Below are 17,975 nucleotides of genomic sequence, written 5' to 3'. Positions count from 1 at the left end.
TTTTGACGCTTATTGACTTTAATGCGTTTCACAAATTTTTTAGCGCAGATTCGCAAATGACTATGCAGTACCGTTACTCTTTTCCCATTTTTCTTTGGCGAACTGGTTCCTTTCAGTTCATCTCATTTTTACTATTATATTTACACTGCTTTTTACAATGTAAAGAATAATTGTATAGGTATGGGAACCGTTATCCAGATCACAGAAAACTCAGAATTATGAGAAGCCCATCTCCCATAATTTAAATTTTAATCAAATGATCCAATTTTTTAAAAATGATTTCTTTTTTATCTGTAATAATAAAACAGTAACTTGTACTAAGATATAATTAATCCTTATTGGAAGCGAAACCAGCCTATTGGGTTTATTTAATGTTTACATGATTTTCTATTAAAGTATTCCAAATCATGGAAAGATCTGTTATTCGGAAAACTCCAGTTCCAGAGCATTCTGGATAACAGGTCCCATATCTGTACTGATGTATTCCCTCTAAGACTGGCCATATTCCAACAGAACTTATCTGAAACAGTTATATGCCACTGCCAACCTGTTTTATACTGTCTGCAGCACATATAGTCTGTAGTGAGTTAAAGCAGCCAGACAGTTACACCTGCAGAATCAGTACATATAGTTAGATAGTTAAATCGGGTTGAAAAAACACCTATATGGAACCTATAGTTCTGCACAATTTAGTATCATCAGCAGAAATAGAAACAGTACTTTCAATAACCTCCTCCAGGTCATTAATAAACAAGTTGAAAAGCAAAGGACCTAGTACAGAGCCCTGCGGTACTCCACTAACAACACTGGTCCAATTAGAAAATGTTCCATTTACCACCACTCTTTGTAGTCTGTAGTGATGGGCGGATTTTTTCACCAGGCAAATTTGCGCGATTCGCCGCCAGCGAATAATTTCGCGAAACGCCCGCGAAAATTTGCCCGAAAAAATTCGCCGGCGTCAAAAACGGCCGCCGATGTAAAAAAAAACGGGCGTCAAAAACGGGCGCCGTGTCAAAAATGAGACGCCGGCGCTGTTTCGCAAATTTTTCACCGTTTTGCGAATTTCACGCGAAATTCGCAAATTTTCCTGCAAAGCAAAACGGCCCAAATTCGCCCATCACTAGTAGTCAGTCTTTTGCCAGTTCTCTATCCAGATACAAATACTTTGTTCTACTATGTTCTGGCACTGTATCAAAAAGACAGTGTGCAATAAAAAGAACATTCCCATGGAAGTTATCAAAGACCTCTAAAGTGTAGCATAGGACCGTGAGTCTCCTGTTCATCATAGAAGGCAGTGGCTGCTTGCTGATTAGGGACATTAAAAGAGCTGTGTGTATCATTTTAAAATCTGCATTCACAACACATATCCATAACCTATACTCAGTACTGTCCCTGTGCTAAATTACAATAGCATACCTGGTATTAGTATAATGTCCAAGGAAGAGAGTCAATCCCTTTTCAAAGGCATGTAATGCAAATTCAAATTCTGCTTTAATATCCCGTAATAAAAGTATATGAGGAAAAGTAGAATCCAGGCTTTGAAAATAACAAGACACAATGCTAAGGTGGCAAGCAGCTGAAGCTAATGTTCTCCATATTATCGGTAAATGGCAAGCCGGAAAATAATATTGGCAAAGCTGTAAACATATTCCATTATGTTGTTATTTTCTCATTTCAGTTGTGCTATAGCAACTACTGTTCTAGTTCAAACTGAAGTTAATTGTGAAAACCACCTTGAGAAACGGGAAAACTTTGTTAGAAGACTTTCTTACCTTATCTTGCAGATGTCCTGGCACCATGACTCCTTTTTGCATACGTATCTGTCTCCTGCATACCTTAACGGCAGCCAGCACAAAGCCAAGGTTAAATTGTGCATCCTGATTTTCTAATGCTTCAAGATTTATTTACAGAAATATACAGAATTAAGCAAAAAGTTAGCACAGCAGAAACCATAACAGGGCTCATAGGCAGCCACAGCTGCAATAGCAAGAATGGATGAACTGTTACTTGTTCCACACATTGACATCATTCACTTAAATTACATGAGCATTTCTATAGTGGTATATGATCCTTATCCAGAAAGCTCCAAACTACGGAAAGGTCATCTTCCATAGACTTCATTTTAATAAAATAATTTTAAAAAAAATGTTCTCATAAGGAAATAGTACCTTGTACTAAATCCCATCTATAAACTATATATTTTGATCCCAATATATATTTAATCCCTATCGGTAGTAGAACAATCATATTGGGATTATTTAAATGATTTTTTAGTAGACTTAAGTTATGGAGATCCAAATTACAGAAAGACCCCTTATCCAGAAACAAAGTCCCAAGCATTCTGGATAACAGGTTAATTACCTGTAGTCGTGCTTGCTTGCAAGTGCATTAATTACCGCAGGAAAACCCATGGTTCCCTTTGTGGGCTACAACAACAGGCACAGCAGACCTGTACCCAGTAAATCATGCACAGATGACATAATAACGGAGAGCACTAGAAATGGTGGAAATCCCCCTCAAAATTTGGAACACAATTGCATCTGATTTAACAAGACACATACCCACACTTGTGTTTGTTTTGCCATATTTTAAAGGCATATAAGAGGACCTGTCACCTTAAGAAATAATTCCAAATGGATTTCTATTGTGTTTGTCAAGCAAGATAAACGTACTTGAAACATGTATGATTAAACTTGAATGTGGGTCTCCAAAAAGTGAAGTAGTTACTCACCACATTAAGGAAGTGGCCCAGGTGCACCGCCCTTAGCCCTCAGCATGAGGAGGGATGAACAGAAAAATACTATGGAGCAGGCATTCAAACAAAGGCAATCTTCCACCAAGTTGTGGAAGCAAAGTAGAAAAGTTTATTGTGTCCACAGCCTTACGCTTTTTGTGTTACAAATACTTAGTTATAGGCTACTTGAAGATTGAACTTACACTGTATTTAAAATTCAAGTATACTTTATTTAACTGGAATGGAATTAATGTTTTAATAAAAAAAGAATTAGGGTTTCATGTTTAATTTGAAAAGGGCTTTTATTATACAACTTGTTATGCCTGGCAAGTCCCATTTAATGTTTAAGCAGTTATGGTAAAGGTCAAGGAACATGCTCCATGTTCATTATAAGAAAATTCTCTGTCCAATGCTAATTAATCACAGCCTTCCCAAGTTGGTGAGATCACTCTTCTTTACCCAGCTTTACTCATGGACGAGAGCTTTTGATATCGCACAAAATCGTGTCCATCCCCTGTTTTGAGAGATCACAGATATTAAGACAACTGACAAGGCAAAATGGTGACACAATGGTTAAGAATGCCGGGCAATGTTATACTTTGGGTGTGGAAACTGATACAGCATGGAGGCATGGGAGCCATTTTTTCAAATGGAAAAAGCAGCTGTAGCCTAGTGAATAGGGGGTTCTCTAACAATGTAGGTGACGAATGAACGAATGAATTCTGAGGTGTTCAGAGACACTGTCTCTTCAAATCCAGCTAAATACAGTCAAATTGATTGGGAGGGGTTTCATAATACAGATGGATAGTGATGGGCGAATTTGCGGCGTTTCGCCGAAAAATTCTAGAATTTCGCGCGAAATTCGCGAAACGGGCAAAAATTTGTGAAATCGCGCCGGCGTCTTGTTTTTGACGCCGGCGCCCGTTTTTGACGCCGGCGCCCGTTTTTGGCGCCGCGAATTTTCGCGGGCGTTTCGCGAATTTATTCGCTGGCGGCGAATTGCGCAAATTTGCCGCGAATTCGCAACTGGCGAATAAATTCGCCCATCACTACAGATGGACAATGATGCAAAACATACAGCCAAAGCAACCCAGGAGTTTATTAAAGCAAAGAAGCAGAATATTCTTGAATGGCCAAGTCAGTCACCTGATCTGAACCCAATTGAGCTGCATTTCACTTGTTGAAGACAGAACTTCGGACAGAAAGGCCCAAAACAAACAGCAACTGAAAGCAGCTGCAGTAAAGGCCTGGCAGAGCATTAAAAAGGAGGAAACCCAGAATCTGCTGATGTTCATGAGTTCAAGACTTCAGGCTGTCATTGCCAGCAAAGGGTTTTCAACCAAGTATTAGAAATGAACTTTTTATTCTCAGTTTTTTAATTTGTCAAATTACTTTTGAGACCCTGAAATTAAGCGATTGTGTTAAAAAAAGGCTTTAGTTACTCATATTTGTATGCAACATTTTTGTTCAACCCACTGAATTAAAGCTGAAAATCTGCAGTTCAACTGCATCCGAGTTGTTTCATTTAAAATTGTGGTAATGTACAGAACCAAAATTAGAAAAAAAAAGTTGTCTGTCCAAATATTTATGGACATGTACCTGAGGTGTAACAGATACCATGCCATTCCTCTATTTTCAACGAACGCTTGGTGGGAAAATCAGAAACGAGTGTCTTCTTGTGGTCGGCAATACCATTGTTTGTTAATAGGTCTCACTATTTTAAGCATGCAATTTAAATAATTAAGTACCAGAGGCATATTGCAAAATAATACTAAGCAGATGAAGAATAGCAATAGGAAGAACAACAACAATTAAGATCATCATTAGGTTATGATATATAAACTTATATAACTTTTGTTTTTACATTTTCCAGTGCACATTTATTAAACTGAATTCAATAAGAAATGGGTAAGAGTGAAGGAAGATATAGCATTACACATAAAATTGAACCTCATAATGCATTTTCCTTGCAGCATTTTGCAACTCCCTCAGAGTCTAGTTAATCGGAAAACACTTTGCTTCATGAAAATTATGTGAAATTGTATAACCTCTGATAAAAAGCCTTAAGAGATCAATGCTAAAATGCTTGCTATGAATAATAACACAATAAAGGGAGCTTGTATCGAAATGAAATAATATCTAAAGCAGATCAAAATAATTTGCCAATCTGCAGAGAAAAAAGCAGACGGGTGTTTTAATGGAGACAATGCTACTGGGTTTGGTGCTATTCCTTAAAATGAATGTCGAAGGTGCAATAAATTGAGATGTGTCAAAAAGATAAATATTGTTTTTGATGAACGTTTCCCCTCTAGAGTTTATTTTATTGCAGGAAAGGAAATGTTTGTATTAAAAAGGATTTTATTTTGGAAGATTTTGGAAATACCCATTTGATACGGTGGGATTATCCTTTATTATTATCAGACGATCAGAGGCAAGTATAAATGGGTATGGAGCAGTTGAAAAGCATGGTTTAAAATGTTGGGGAGTGTGGGGTGCAACACCAGGCCTGGACTGATAATTAAAATAGGCCCTGGCATTTCAGGTGCACAGAGGCCCAATCAGCCCACACAGAGGCCAAAAGAGCCCCCACCAGCCCACTAAATACTGACTTTCTATGGCACCTTATAGCAGCCCCTCTGGCATTTGCCAGAACCCACAGATTGCCAGTCCGGGCCTGTGCAACACTATTGTATATTTCATGGAGTTCCACATTATTTTCAAAATATTACTGTGGCAGATTAAACTACTAAATAGTGATGGGCGAATTCCCCCATTTCGCCACCAGCGAATAAATTCGCAAATCTACCCCTAAAATTCACCTGCATCGATTTCTGGTTTTCACAATTTTTTTGTGAAAATGTCAGATTTTCACAATTTTTTTGTGAAAACGTTCAAATTTCACGATTTTTGAGTGAAATCCTTCAAATTTCAAGATTTTTGAGTGAAATCCTTCAAATTTAACGATTTTTTAGTTAAAACCTTCAAATTTCATGATTTTTGAGTAAAACCCTTCAAATTTCACGATTTTTTATTGAAAACCTGTAAATTTTATGATTTTTGAGTGAAATCCTTCAAATGTCATGATTTTTTGGCGAAAACCTTCAAATTTCATGATTTTTTAGTGAAAAACCTTCAAATTTCACATTTTTTTGTGAAAACCTTCAAATGTCACGATTTTTTTCGTGAAAATGTTTGAATTTCACAATTTTTCTGGGAACTTTCCGATTTCACGATTTTTCACTAATTAAATGGGACTTATCCCCCCATCACTACTACTAAACGAAGTCTCAGTCCATATGGCTGCTCTACCTAGGGAACCTGACAAATTAATGATTGTACACTCCAAAAGAAAATCAACTCTTCTTGAGACTCTGAGCCTCTTTCCAGTCTTCTTGTTTCTATGGGTTTATTTTGAAAGACTATTTACACATTGGCTGCAGAGCTGTTTTCACAAGCAATGCTACATTGTATGCAATGGTAAAAACTGTAACCATCCAGCTTGTATGCTTTTATACTATACTATGGGTTTGTGTCAGTTTAGATATGCTTCTTTTGCTTTCCACTGTACAGAGCGCTGGTAAGGCCCCATCTAGAATATACAGTACAGTTTTGGTCTCCAGCGGTCAAACAGGATATTCCAAAGATAAAAGCGGTCACAAAGGTTAACTTACCAAGTATAGGAGGAGGATCAGGTGCACTGCCCTGAACCTTCAGCTAAGGGAGCAGATCCAGACCATATTGTATATATTATTGTATTGCATATAGTTGAGCAGGCACTCAAGGACCAATCCTCAACACAGATGTGTAAAAAAACTATGTATTTTTTATTTAGTACTTATGGCATAGCCTTACGGATTTCGTATCTCCACAGTCACTTAATCATAGGCTTATTGATTAAGTGTCTGTGGAGATACGAAACGTGTAAGACTATGCCTCAAATGGAATATGAATTAAAGAGGGTCCAGAGAAGGGCAACTAAGCTGGTAAAAGGTATGGAAAATCACAGCTATGAGGAAAGACTGGCTAAGTTGGGGTTGTTCAAGCTGTAGAAGAGGCGCTTAAGGGGTGATATAATAACTATGTATAAATATATAAGGGGATCATATAATAATCTGATGATTTATTTACCAGTAGGTCCTTCCAGATGACACAAGGTCACCCATTCTGATTATAAGAAAGGTTGTTCTGTCTAAATATTCGGAAGGTTTTTTTACAGTACAGGCAGGCAGTTGTACAGGCTGATACATTAGATAGCTGTAAGAAGGGATTGGATGACTTTTTAGCAAGTGAGGCAATACAGGGTTATGGAAGATAGTTCATAGTACAAGTTGATCCAGGGACTGGTCCGATTGCCATTTTGGAGCCAGGAAGGAATTTTTCCCCGCTCTGAGGCAAATTGGAGAGGCTTCAAATGTTTTTTTTTTTTTTTTTTTTTGCCTTCCTCTGGATACACTAGCAGCTAGGTAGGTTATATATATAGACTTAAATGGTTGAACTTGAAGGACGTGTGTCCTTTTTCAGCCTGACTTACTATGTTATTATGCTTTGTTCATCAGGTTTATGTAAAAACAGGTGCCAAATTTGCTCCATAACCTCTAGTGAACAATTGCCAGGTAGCATAAACCATTCAGCAGGTACAGGTCTGCTGTTTGAAAGCAAATAACTCATTGGTTGCTGTGGATAAGTTGACCTGGTAAAATGTTATCTGATGTTATTACAGATGAAGATTTTATATTTTGTCGCAGTGTCATTTATTTATTGCTAAATCCTGCCTCTAGATGGTGATAGAGTGCAATTTTTTCAGTAAATTGCTTGTGATGGACTAAGGCCAACGCACTCTAGCACCATCTAGAGGTAGGATTTAGCATTAAAAAAATGACACTGTGTGACAAAATATGAAATCCCAATGTCTTCATTTGTATATTACAGTGAATTACACTATATCTAATCTACATTCTACGTTATTCAAATTGTGAATAACCTCTGATCTGACCAATTTAGCCTCTGACTGTCCCTATTTGCCTAGTTATATACTCTGGAAACAAGTTATGTAGAACAGAGCATAGTAACACGGCTATTCTACAAAATCAAATATCTGAAATAAAATGAATGTCTATAGAATAAGCTTTGTCCATATGGTTGGCCAAATATTTATATGGATATATATAAATGTAAGCCCTCATCACATCTATATGATCCCTTTAAGGAAGGCAATAAAAGTGGATTTTGAAATGCAGATGTCAATTTAAAATTCATACGCAGAATCTTTATCTTCAGAAAAAAAAAATGTTTTTCCGTGGAATTGATTTGACAGGTAAACATGTACCCTTCACCCATATCAATAATCTAAAATTTTACACAAAGGAAACCATTCTGCTAGATTAGTGCAATTAAATAAAAAGTGATGTGTTAGATAAAAATACATTTAATTAAATTAAAATGGGATGAAGCACATGTGCCAAAAATATTCAAGAGTAAATGCATTACTGAACTGTACAAGTGGAGAGGGTCAAGTCAAGTGTATTAGACACATGCAGGTTAATTATCATTCTAAATTCTAGAGGATTACATTATAATCTATAGGAAGTAAGTTTGCATACTGTACTGCCACAGAGTAAAATTGCAGTGGTTCTCAGTTATTTCTCCCCACAAAGACCTTACTTGAGGCACCACTTTTCAAAATCAATACTGAAATAAGAAATAGGGTTAACGGTTTCCTCATATATTGTTCTGTGTAAATGTTCTAGCTACATTGTGATACTATGGAACTTACAGAATGATGGTACTTAATATGGTACTATGATATTATATATACTGTAGGTGTAGAAGCAGCTACTAGTGATGGGCGAATTTGCGCCATTTCGCGAAACAGCGAAAAATGCGCGAAACGATGCCAGCGTACATGCTGGCAAATTTTCGGTAGCAAATTTTTGCAGCAGTTTCATGAATTTATTCGCTGGCGGCAAATCGCGCAAATTGGCCGCAAATTTGCGCCTGCCGAATAAATTTGCCCATCAATAGCAGCTACTGACACCACTTATGGGTAGCAATTAGTCCAGAAGTGTCTCACCAGATTTGCAATAGATCCACATAGTGTACGACTGGCTTCATAGTATAAGAAATACTGATCTACAGCTACAATACATACAGAGATATTGCTTTGAATGTAATCAGTTCATCACAAAAACAAATCGAAATGGGTGCCCAGTGCTGACATTTTAGCCAGATAGAAAATCCATCTAATTTCGTGACCAGGGCAATTTCTTTGGCAATCCTTTTGCTCATTTATTTATGTTTTTGTAAGTAGGCTGCAACTAGAGTGGAGGGATTCATAATTGCCCCAGAGATACACAAATAGATCAATCATCCACACAGGTGGATCTGTCAGTATGGCTTATCCAGCTATCGATCTGCCTGTTCTCTTGAGAGGTTATTCCCAAAGCATTCATTGTTTGGAGAGCTTTTTTTTTTTAGCATTTCATATATACCATAACCTCTTTTTTCATTTGTACTAACCATTTCCATTTAGGATTAAAATCAATCTAAAATTTGTTATATATATATATAATATTGGCCAACACTGGGATCATCTGACTGTAGAAGGAAAGGGTGGGAGCTACAACCTTAAACTGGCCGCTGCTCCTGTATAAATTATAGCAAAAAAGGGAATGTAGTGCTCACAATGTCAGGGATGACTTTGACATAGTTGCCCAGCTTGAAAAGTAGCTTAATGCACAAACCCCCATATTTAATACACTAAGACACTAAGTTTGCCCAGAAACAGTATCCAATAGCAACCACTAAGATCTATGTATTATCTATCGAAATGGCCATCCATTCCTATCTATCTATCTATCTATCTATCTATCTATCTATCTATCTATCTATCTATCATCTATCTATCTATCATCTATCTATCATCTAACTATCATCAATCTATTATCTATCTATATGGCTATCCATCCATTCATCAATATATCTATCTATCTTACTATATATTATAAATTATTGTGTATCAAACAATAAGTAATATGATTTCTATATTTAGTTTATTAATAAGAAGAAGGTACAGAACCTTCCCTAGTGGAATGTGTGTTTTCCTGGGGTAAATGCCATATAGATCCTGATTGGATCCTTCTTCTCATGTGACATTTGAAGGTCCCCCCTGAGTGTAGGCAGGGGAGAAGTCTCTTGGATTCCCATCAAGTTGGGGTGTGAATTGGTGTACAGAAGCTTGGGTAGGAAGGCCGGTAGATGGTTCGTGGTAATGTGGCCACAGGTACAGTGGCCAGAAGAAATGGGGTTAGAATGCTTTATCTGAAAGCTTAATTTACACTTAAAGGTGGCCGAATAAGTATTTGAATGATAAATGATATATGTATGACATATAGGGGCCGATTCACTAACTTCGAGTGAAGGATTCAAAGTAAAAAAACTTCGAATTTCGAAGAGTTTTTTGGGCTACTTCGACCATCGAATGGGGTACTACGACCTTCGACTACGACTTAGATTCAAAGGAATCGAACTAAAAATCGTTCGACTATTTGACTATTCGATAGTCGAAGTACTGTCTCTTTAAGAAAAAACTTTAACCCCCTAGTTCGCCTGCTAAAAGCTACCGAACTCAATGTTAGCCTATGGGTAAGGTCCCCATAGGCTTTCTTAAGTTTTTTTGATCAAAGGATATTCCTTCGATCGTTGGATTTAAATCCTTCGAATCGTTCGATTCAAATGATTTTATCGTTCGATCGAAGGATCAATCCTTCGATCGTTCGATCGCACTATTTGCGCTAAAATCCTTCGACTTCGATATTCGAAGTCGAAGGATTTTAATTCCCAGTCGAATATCGAGGGTTAATTAACCCTCGATATTCGACCCTTTGTGAATTAGCCCCATAAACTTACAAACTTAACAAATAATAACAGACCAATATTGAAATTAAATTGTATTTTAAAAAAGGGGATTTTGTGTGCTAACTGCACAGTACTGTCATGTTTTAATCTTGACCATAATTGCACGCCACCCCATTGCTAACAGATTCTTAAGACTTCTTAATTAATGTTTTGGTCATTAGTTGATGCTCCCCAATTCATTGTACAGTGCTGAAGAATATGTAGTTGCTTTATAAATAAACTTTAATAACAGCTTTGCACTTGAGCAATTACCCATAATGATCAGTAATATGTTTCTTTCATTCTAACTGCAGTAGACAGATAATGATTGTGCATTGGCTGCTCTATGCCAGTTGGTATGGGGTAATGTTTAAAAGAAATACATATATATATATATATATATATATATATATATATATATATATATATATATATATATATATATATATATATATATATATATATATATATATATATATTTCTCTTATGTTTTAAAAAGCTCTGAAAGTAATACATCCTTGTAGCAGGTGTTTATTCCAGGTTATTTTCATGCATCCATGTCCCCTGTACTATGCACCCTATTCAGAAAAATGGAAACAACTGGTGTTTTGGTGCATAGAAGTACATAGAAGTGTACCTTTGTGAATGTTCTATACACATTTGAGCTTTGCTCATAAATGAACCATAATATCTCTCATAATCATCTTCTAATATGATCTGTGAACAATACAACTAAGGTTATAAATGGAGGTGTTGTTTTTCAGCCTCTACAATAAGTATGGCAAGAACATTTACAATTTGTTATTACAGATCAAGCTTACCTTGTCAACACTCTGAAGCAGAGCTATTAAATGAAACAGCTTTCAGGTGCCCTTTCCTGCAGGCTAAATATTACATTTACAGCTTGACTCTGACACAGTTTATATAGTTTCATTCTGTATACCTTTACAGTTTATCTTATAGTGTGCTCATGGGCTTGCCAACAACCAGCATCTTCTGAACATAATGACAATATACATTTATATAACTAAACCATTAGGATTCACATAGGATACTTCTCATCTGTAATCTCTGCAGTTGTTAGTCTTTCCAAAAAGAAACTATGCATTTTTAAAGGTAGAAGGCTGCACAAATTGCATAGAAATTATGAGGGTGTACAAGGGATTTCCAACTGAGACCTAGCTGGATAAATTATGTATTATTCAAATTTCTATTCTGCTGATGCTATCTGATTCCTGATTCTCAGTTCCTTTGACTTTATACTGATATAGCATTGAGCTAAATCTCCAGTAAAGAAAAAATCAGGCTGCATATCTAAATTTGGCTCTTTCAAATAAATCTCTGTCTGAGCTTATGCTAAAGGTTTTTCTGTAACAAGTTCTGTAATGAATTAATCGCTAAACATGACAAAGGTTCTTTGGAATATGTATATGTTAAATTGCTGCTTGTTGTATTTTGACAGATCCTAATGCATTGCCTGGGCCTGTTGCGACTGACCATGCCCTGATAGGTGGAATTGTAGCTGTAGTTGTATTTGTTACACTGTGTTCAATTATTCTGCTTGGAAGATACTTGGCAAGACATAAAGGTAGGTTTACTCCATATAATATCTATTTAACACTCATATGCTGGTTTTCTTGTTTTGTTCAGTTAATTAGTTTTTCCTTGACCACAACCTTTTACTTTCTGAAGACTGCACTGTGCTTATGTCTTTCCATGGAATGTAGGCATGGATTCATGGACATAATACTCACTATGATATGATACAGTAATGCAAAATTGATACGAATAAAATAGAAAATTAGAAGAAGGGTATTCTCAGAATAAGACCTCTTAAGCTTTGAGTCATCTTCTGCTTCTGTAGTAACCTACACAAAGGCTATTCTCTACTAGACAGTACTGAGAAATTGATCTCTACATAGTAGGCAAATAAGCAAAATACATTTTAATAGCCTAGGAAGCCCCACCTCAAATGGATTTACTATAACTATTACAAACTCTGCCTTTCCTGGAATGATCACCCACCTTGTGGAAGTCTATTTATTATAGGTCACATTTTAGTGATTTTAGAGGTTTTTGAAACCACGAATAAACTAATTTCCACAAATGCTAGCCATTTATCAAAAGGTCTGAACTGAAAAAGCATGAAAAGTCATGAATTTTTTTTTAATTATTTTCAACTTTTTTTTTATTGTCGGACAAAAGCTAGCATTAAAAAAAACCAAAAACCTCTAAAACAATCAATTTCCTGTTGCAAAAGGGACATCTGCCACTGACTTCTATGTTATTTTGTTTTAGCTGAAGTATTTCCGGATATGGAATTGTCACAGTTTTGTCACATAATAAATCCTGGAAAAGTTCAACTTTTTGTCCACAACTTTTTCTGGTTTTCCGACCCAAAAAAAGTCAGCGTTTAGTTTCGGCCCCATAGGGTAGTCTTGCCTAAGAAATCCCACTTCAACTGACAATAGCTGTACAATTGCTAAAATTCTGCACCTAGGCTCAAAATAGTTGTATTATTATAGTCCAATATCATGAGTAAAACAAAGTGATTTTAGTTTAAACCAACTAAGTATCTAAGAACATCAAAAAATATGACTATTATCAAAATGAAAATGTGCATAAAAGCCTAAGATATAGGCAGTAGAAATAAAAAACTAATACTATAAGGTGATACCTATATAATAGCCCTAGTATTAGTATATGCAGTAAATGACCTGGCTATAGAATCTTAAAGGGATACTGTCATGGGAAAAAAAATTTTTTCAAAAATGAACCAGTTAATAGTGCTGCTCAAGCAGAATTCTGCACTGAAATCCATTTCTCCAATATGTCTAGCCCCATGTCAGATTTCAAAATTAAATATAAAAAAATCTGTTTGCTCTTTTGAGAAATGGATTTCAGCGCAGAATTCTGCTGGAGCAGCACTATTAACTGATTCATTTTGAAAAAAAATATTTTTCCCATGACAGTATCCCTTTAACAAACCTTTCTATTGCCATTGCAGACCCCAGTGTCAATGATGTTACCATACATACTTACAAAACATTTAAACATGAATTAAACCAAATAGAATTGTTTTACCTCCAGTAAGATTTAATTATATTTTATCTGGGATGTCGTACACGGTATTGTTTTCTCATTACAGAGCAAAACAGCATCATTTTAAAAATTTAAATTATTTGTTTAAAATGGAGACTAGGGGAGATGGACTTCCCATAATTTTTTAGTTGACGCGTTGATTTTTTCCCCCTTCAATATATTGCCAAATAATCTTGCACACGAGTAAACATAATTACTGATGTATGTTTTAATATTCTTCCCTGGGCCATGTAATACATTTCAAATGAAGCTTTCCTATGCAAGTTATGATGTCAAGGACCCTGTTTTCCATGGCTGAAGTGGGTAAGATATCTCCCTCAAGCTTAGAACTAGATATGGATTTTATGAGTCATAGGAGTCACTGATAAACAAATTAAATCTCTTTCCAGACAATGCACTTAAATGCAAAACAACATAAAAGTAACTTGCAACTATATATATGATTTAGTCTCTGCATTCTGTTGCTTCCCTGAAATGTAACTTTCATTCAAGTAAATGCATGTAATTCTGTATATATCTAGATTATTTCTCCTTATAATCACCTAGTTTATTTGCCTTATGTAGAGGCGCATCCAACTTGGTTTGAGCACAACTGTTGCCAGTAGGTAATAATGCTATTGTCATGGTTCATGTATCTGTAATAACTGTGGTTTAATTCAGCACCACTTCTTTTCCACTCCTAGTCCATAATGTCCTCAGAGCAATCATTTGGGTTTTGAGTGGTGATTATAATTTTATTTTCATACTTCATGAGATGATGTGCTTCTCTTCAATATGTATCCACGCACGATCTTCATCTGCTTCTGCCCCCACATTCACACTATGGTGCAGATTGTCTAAAGGGTGAAAGTGAAAATGTGGTGTAGTTTCACCAAAATATCTCCAACACCTCAACATTTCCAATTTACTAAAAGGATAATACACTAAGTTTTGGAGAATTAAGTTTGTAGTGGTGAAAATTCTCTTAGCATTGGTGTAAATTCACCTCTCTTCTCCAGGTGCACTTTCTCCCAATTCACTAAGAGCACAAGAATGTTTTTTTTTTGCCAAGAGAAATTTCTCCAGGCTCAGGTTGGCAAACTTCCATTACAAAGATAGAAGAACCACTTTTTAATCTCCATCAACATTACCCTTTCCATGCTAATTTTATCCATGGCGACAATTCTCTACATAAAATTCTCTGGAGAATTTTCTCCACTACTATGGTATACGGAAATATACTTGCACGTTTTCACAGAGAATTTACTTCTGGAGAAAATTCACCACATTTCTCTTGAAAAAGTGAACTCATGATTTTTAGTAAATATGAGATGCCTTATGAAAATGCACCAGGCAATGTGAGGTGAACTTTGGTAAAGTTAGATGAAGAGAAAATTCACACTTTAGTAAATGTGACCCTATCTATACAGTATGTGTATGCATATGTGTTAGTAGAGTGATTTGCTATTAACTAGGCATTAATTTGACCCGTTTCATTTCGACAAAAATTTGCCGCCTGCAAAATGTCGCTGACGTCCATGAAAGTCTATGGGCGTCAAAAAAATTTAGTTGCGCGCCGAAATTTTTTGACACGCGTCTTTTTTTTGATGCCATACAAGTCTATGGGAGTCATATTTGCGGCGAAACAAAATTCGCCCATCCCTACTATTAACAAGAATACTAGGATCTAGACTAGCAGGGAACTACTGTAATTGCCCTTTAGAGGTACATAATGGAAAGTCACAATTATTTTAATGGAATACACAGAATGAGAAGTGGATTAGTCAACAATTAATTTACCCAACTCTTTCAAAGTAACTCAGAAGCCTCATTGGTTTCTCTGTGAATTTAACAACTGTATACTGTAAATCATTCTCCAAAAACCTTTTAATAAAATATACCATCTATCATCATTTAATACAAAATGCATAACATTTTTACTGTATGCCTCCATTTACTTTTGAATAATAGCCATTTGTAAACAATGATGAATTATACATTTCCCAGCCAGTCCAGGTAAGGGTGAAAATGTGTAACATTCTGAATGCTTATGCAGATCAGAAAACTGTATATAAATTATATGATAATCTATTGTAAGCAGCTTGGCTGCACATCAATCTTTAGATGAAACAAGACACATTGAACGATAAGTGAAATTTTTCTAATTTTTTTTTTCTGTAGGGACATATTTAACAAATGAAGCTAAAGGAGCCGAAGATGCCCCCGATGCAGACACGGCCATTATAAATGCAGAAGGCAGCCAAGTTAACGCCGAGGAGAAGAAAGAATATTTCATTTAAATGCAAACCTGGTTATACCGAGTTTAAGTTATCAGGCTGACTGCTGGAGAAAACTGGCTATCACCATTCAGAGTTCATTTCTGCCATCTTCCTCTGCATATTATTAACTTCTGCTATAAATAGCCAGCTTATGCCAACAATCAGCTGTTGACAACACCACAGTTTGATTCATATTGCCGGACTTTTCTTACCGCTTAAAACCATGTCCATTTCTTTGTTCACATCCAGTTATACAGTGCTTGAATATACAGCCTTAATAAGTCTCCGTACTGGCATTTTCCATTTTGTTTTCTGTGTTTACAAAGAAATACTTCCAGGCTGCCCTTTGTATATCTTTTTTCCCCTTTGGCACACTCTCAAATATGTAGGAAGGAATGTATAATTCTATACAATGAGCACTCCTCATTGAAAAGATTGAATGCCCAAGTGCAGGATGAAGCAGAATGACGGGCACTCAAAGGACTGAATGAATCTGATTTTGACCAACGCTTCAGTCTTCTTTAGCAGCCTTCCTCGAAAAAAAAAAAAATAAGAACTGAAATGTTGATCACAATCACTTATTACAATATACATATTTTTTTTTCGGGGGGGATGTCATACCTTCAATGTAATTGGTACAGACTTGATTCAATATTGTTGTTTCACAATCAATGCTTTATTCATTCTCTGTATCTCAGAACAATATGTTTATGACATGCACGTATAATGGGTGATAGGACAGATCTGAGAAGCTTTGCCATAGTTAAAACATCATTTTAAGTTCTACCAAAATGGAGAGTGCCATACATTGCATTCATTGGGATGTGAAGGGTGAGCTGCAGCATGGAAGAGACAAATGATATTTTGTTTTAAAGCCCTGTTCAATAAAATGGTACTATATGTCCATATTTTTCCTCCAGACTAAAATGATGGGTTTATGTTGGGCAGAGATGCTGATTCTATGACCCATCGATTGTTGCTTAATGCATTCAGTCATGTGTTCTTACAAATTAATTATTTCATGAGCTTTTGGGCTTTTCTTGGCTCTACATAAATATAGATTCAAAGTTGTTAGACCATTTATACCCTCATATGGATTCATCTCACTACAATACAAATGCTGAAATAGTCAATTGTTAAAAAAGTTAATTTTCAGTACAATTCCAAGCATTCTCCAGACACAGCTGGGGTACCTCAGGCTTGACATCCCCGACATAGGGAATCCAGTTTATTAAATCCTTTTCTGTTACTTGAGTGGACTACACATTTTTTATATTCAGTCCATACTTTATGTGGATTCCACTGCTTTTTTTTCCTTTTTCTTTTTTTTAAATCTGTAGTGTTAAAATATATTAGCTAGGTATTTCGGTATCCTGTAAATAGTATATATGTTAAAACAAAAAAAAAAAAAGAACTTTATTTGATACTTATTTAACTTTTTTGGATGTAAGCAAGTCACAAGTTCCCATTTTCTAATGTCCCTTATATCCCTTTAGATATTAATCAGTATTATGTGTAGATAATGTGTTTGGATTTCTGTCTGTATGTCCTAGCACTGTTCAATAACAAAACTTTTTTGTAAGTCATCCTAATTTGTATCTGTTATACAATGGAAGCACAATGTTTAAGGAATGATACTTTAAGCAAACAACCAGTGCAAAGCCTCAGGTTTTTGAGTAACACTCTTCGATGTTTGTTCTATTGCTTGAATTTTCATTTTTGATTTTTTGATTCATTTGGCACTTCAATAGTTTGCTTCTTTTTTTTTTGCCAAAAAAGCAAGAAAAAGGCATTGGAGCAAACTATTAATATTTTATGTATAAATTACCTAATTCTTTATATTTAATTCCTGTCTATGCATTTTGTGAGGCATACCTAATGTCACAGTAATTAATACAGATTTTCCAACAGGCTTTTGACCACATAGTGAAAGTTTCTGTATCAATGTTTTTCCCCATATACCTAAAACTTTTAAAAACATGTCTGTG

General features: G+C 35.7%; 1 protein-coding gene across 3 annotated transcripts in view; it reads left to right on the top strand.

Annotated features, from left to right (window-relative positions):
* The window catches only part of cadm2.L (cell adhesion molecule 2 L homeolog), an 891,984-nt gene extending 874,220 nt beyond the window's left edge, over nucleotides 1–17,764 (top strand). For all 3 annotated transcript variants that reach the window (XM_041581600.1, XM_018245992.2, XM_041581599.1), the window contains 2 exons: nucleotides 12,090–12,215; nucleotides 15,890–17,764. In XM_041581600.1, coding sequence (XP_041437534.1) covers nucleotides 12,090–12,215; nucleotides 15,890–16,008 — 245 coding nt within the window. In that variant the 3' untranslated portion in view covers nucleotides 16,009–17,764. The remainder of the gene's footprint in view (nucleotides 1–12,089; nucleotides 12,216–15,889) is intronic.
* The last annotated feature ends 211 nt before the right edge of the window (nucleotides 17,765–17,975 follow it).

The sequence above is a fragment of the Xenopus laevis genome, chromosome 2L, assembly GCF_017654675.1.
Source record: "Xenopus laevis strain J_2021 chromosome 2L, Xenopus_laevis_v10.1, whole genome shotgun sequence".
In the NCBI taxonomy this organism is placed as follows: domain Eukaryota; kingdom Metazoa; phylum Chordata; class Amphibia; order Anura; family Pipidae; genus Xenopus; species Xenopus laevis.
The sequence above is the reverse complement of the archived record's forward strand: the minus strand, read 5'-3'. Positions and strand labels throughout refer to the sequence as shown.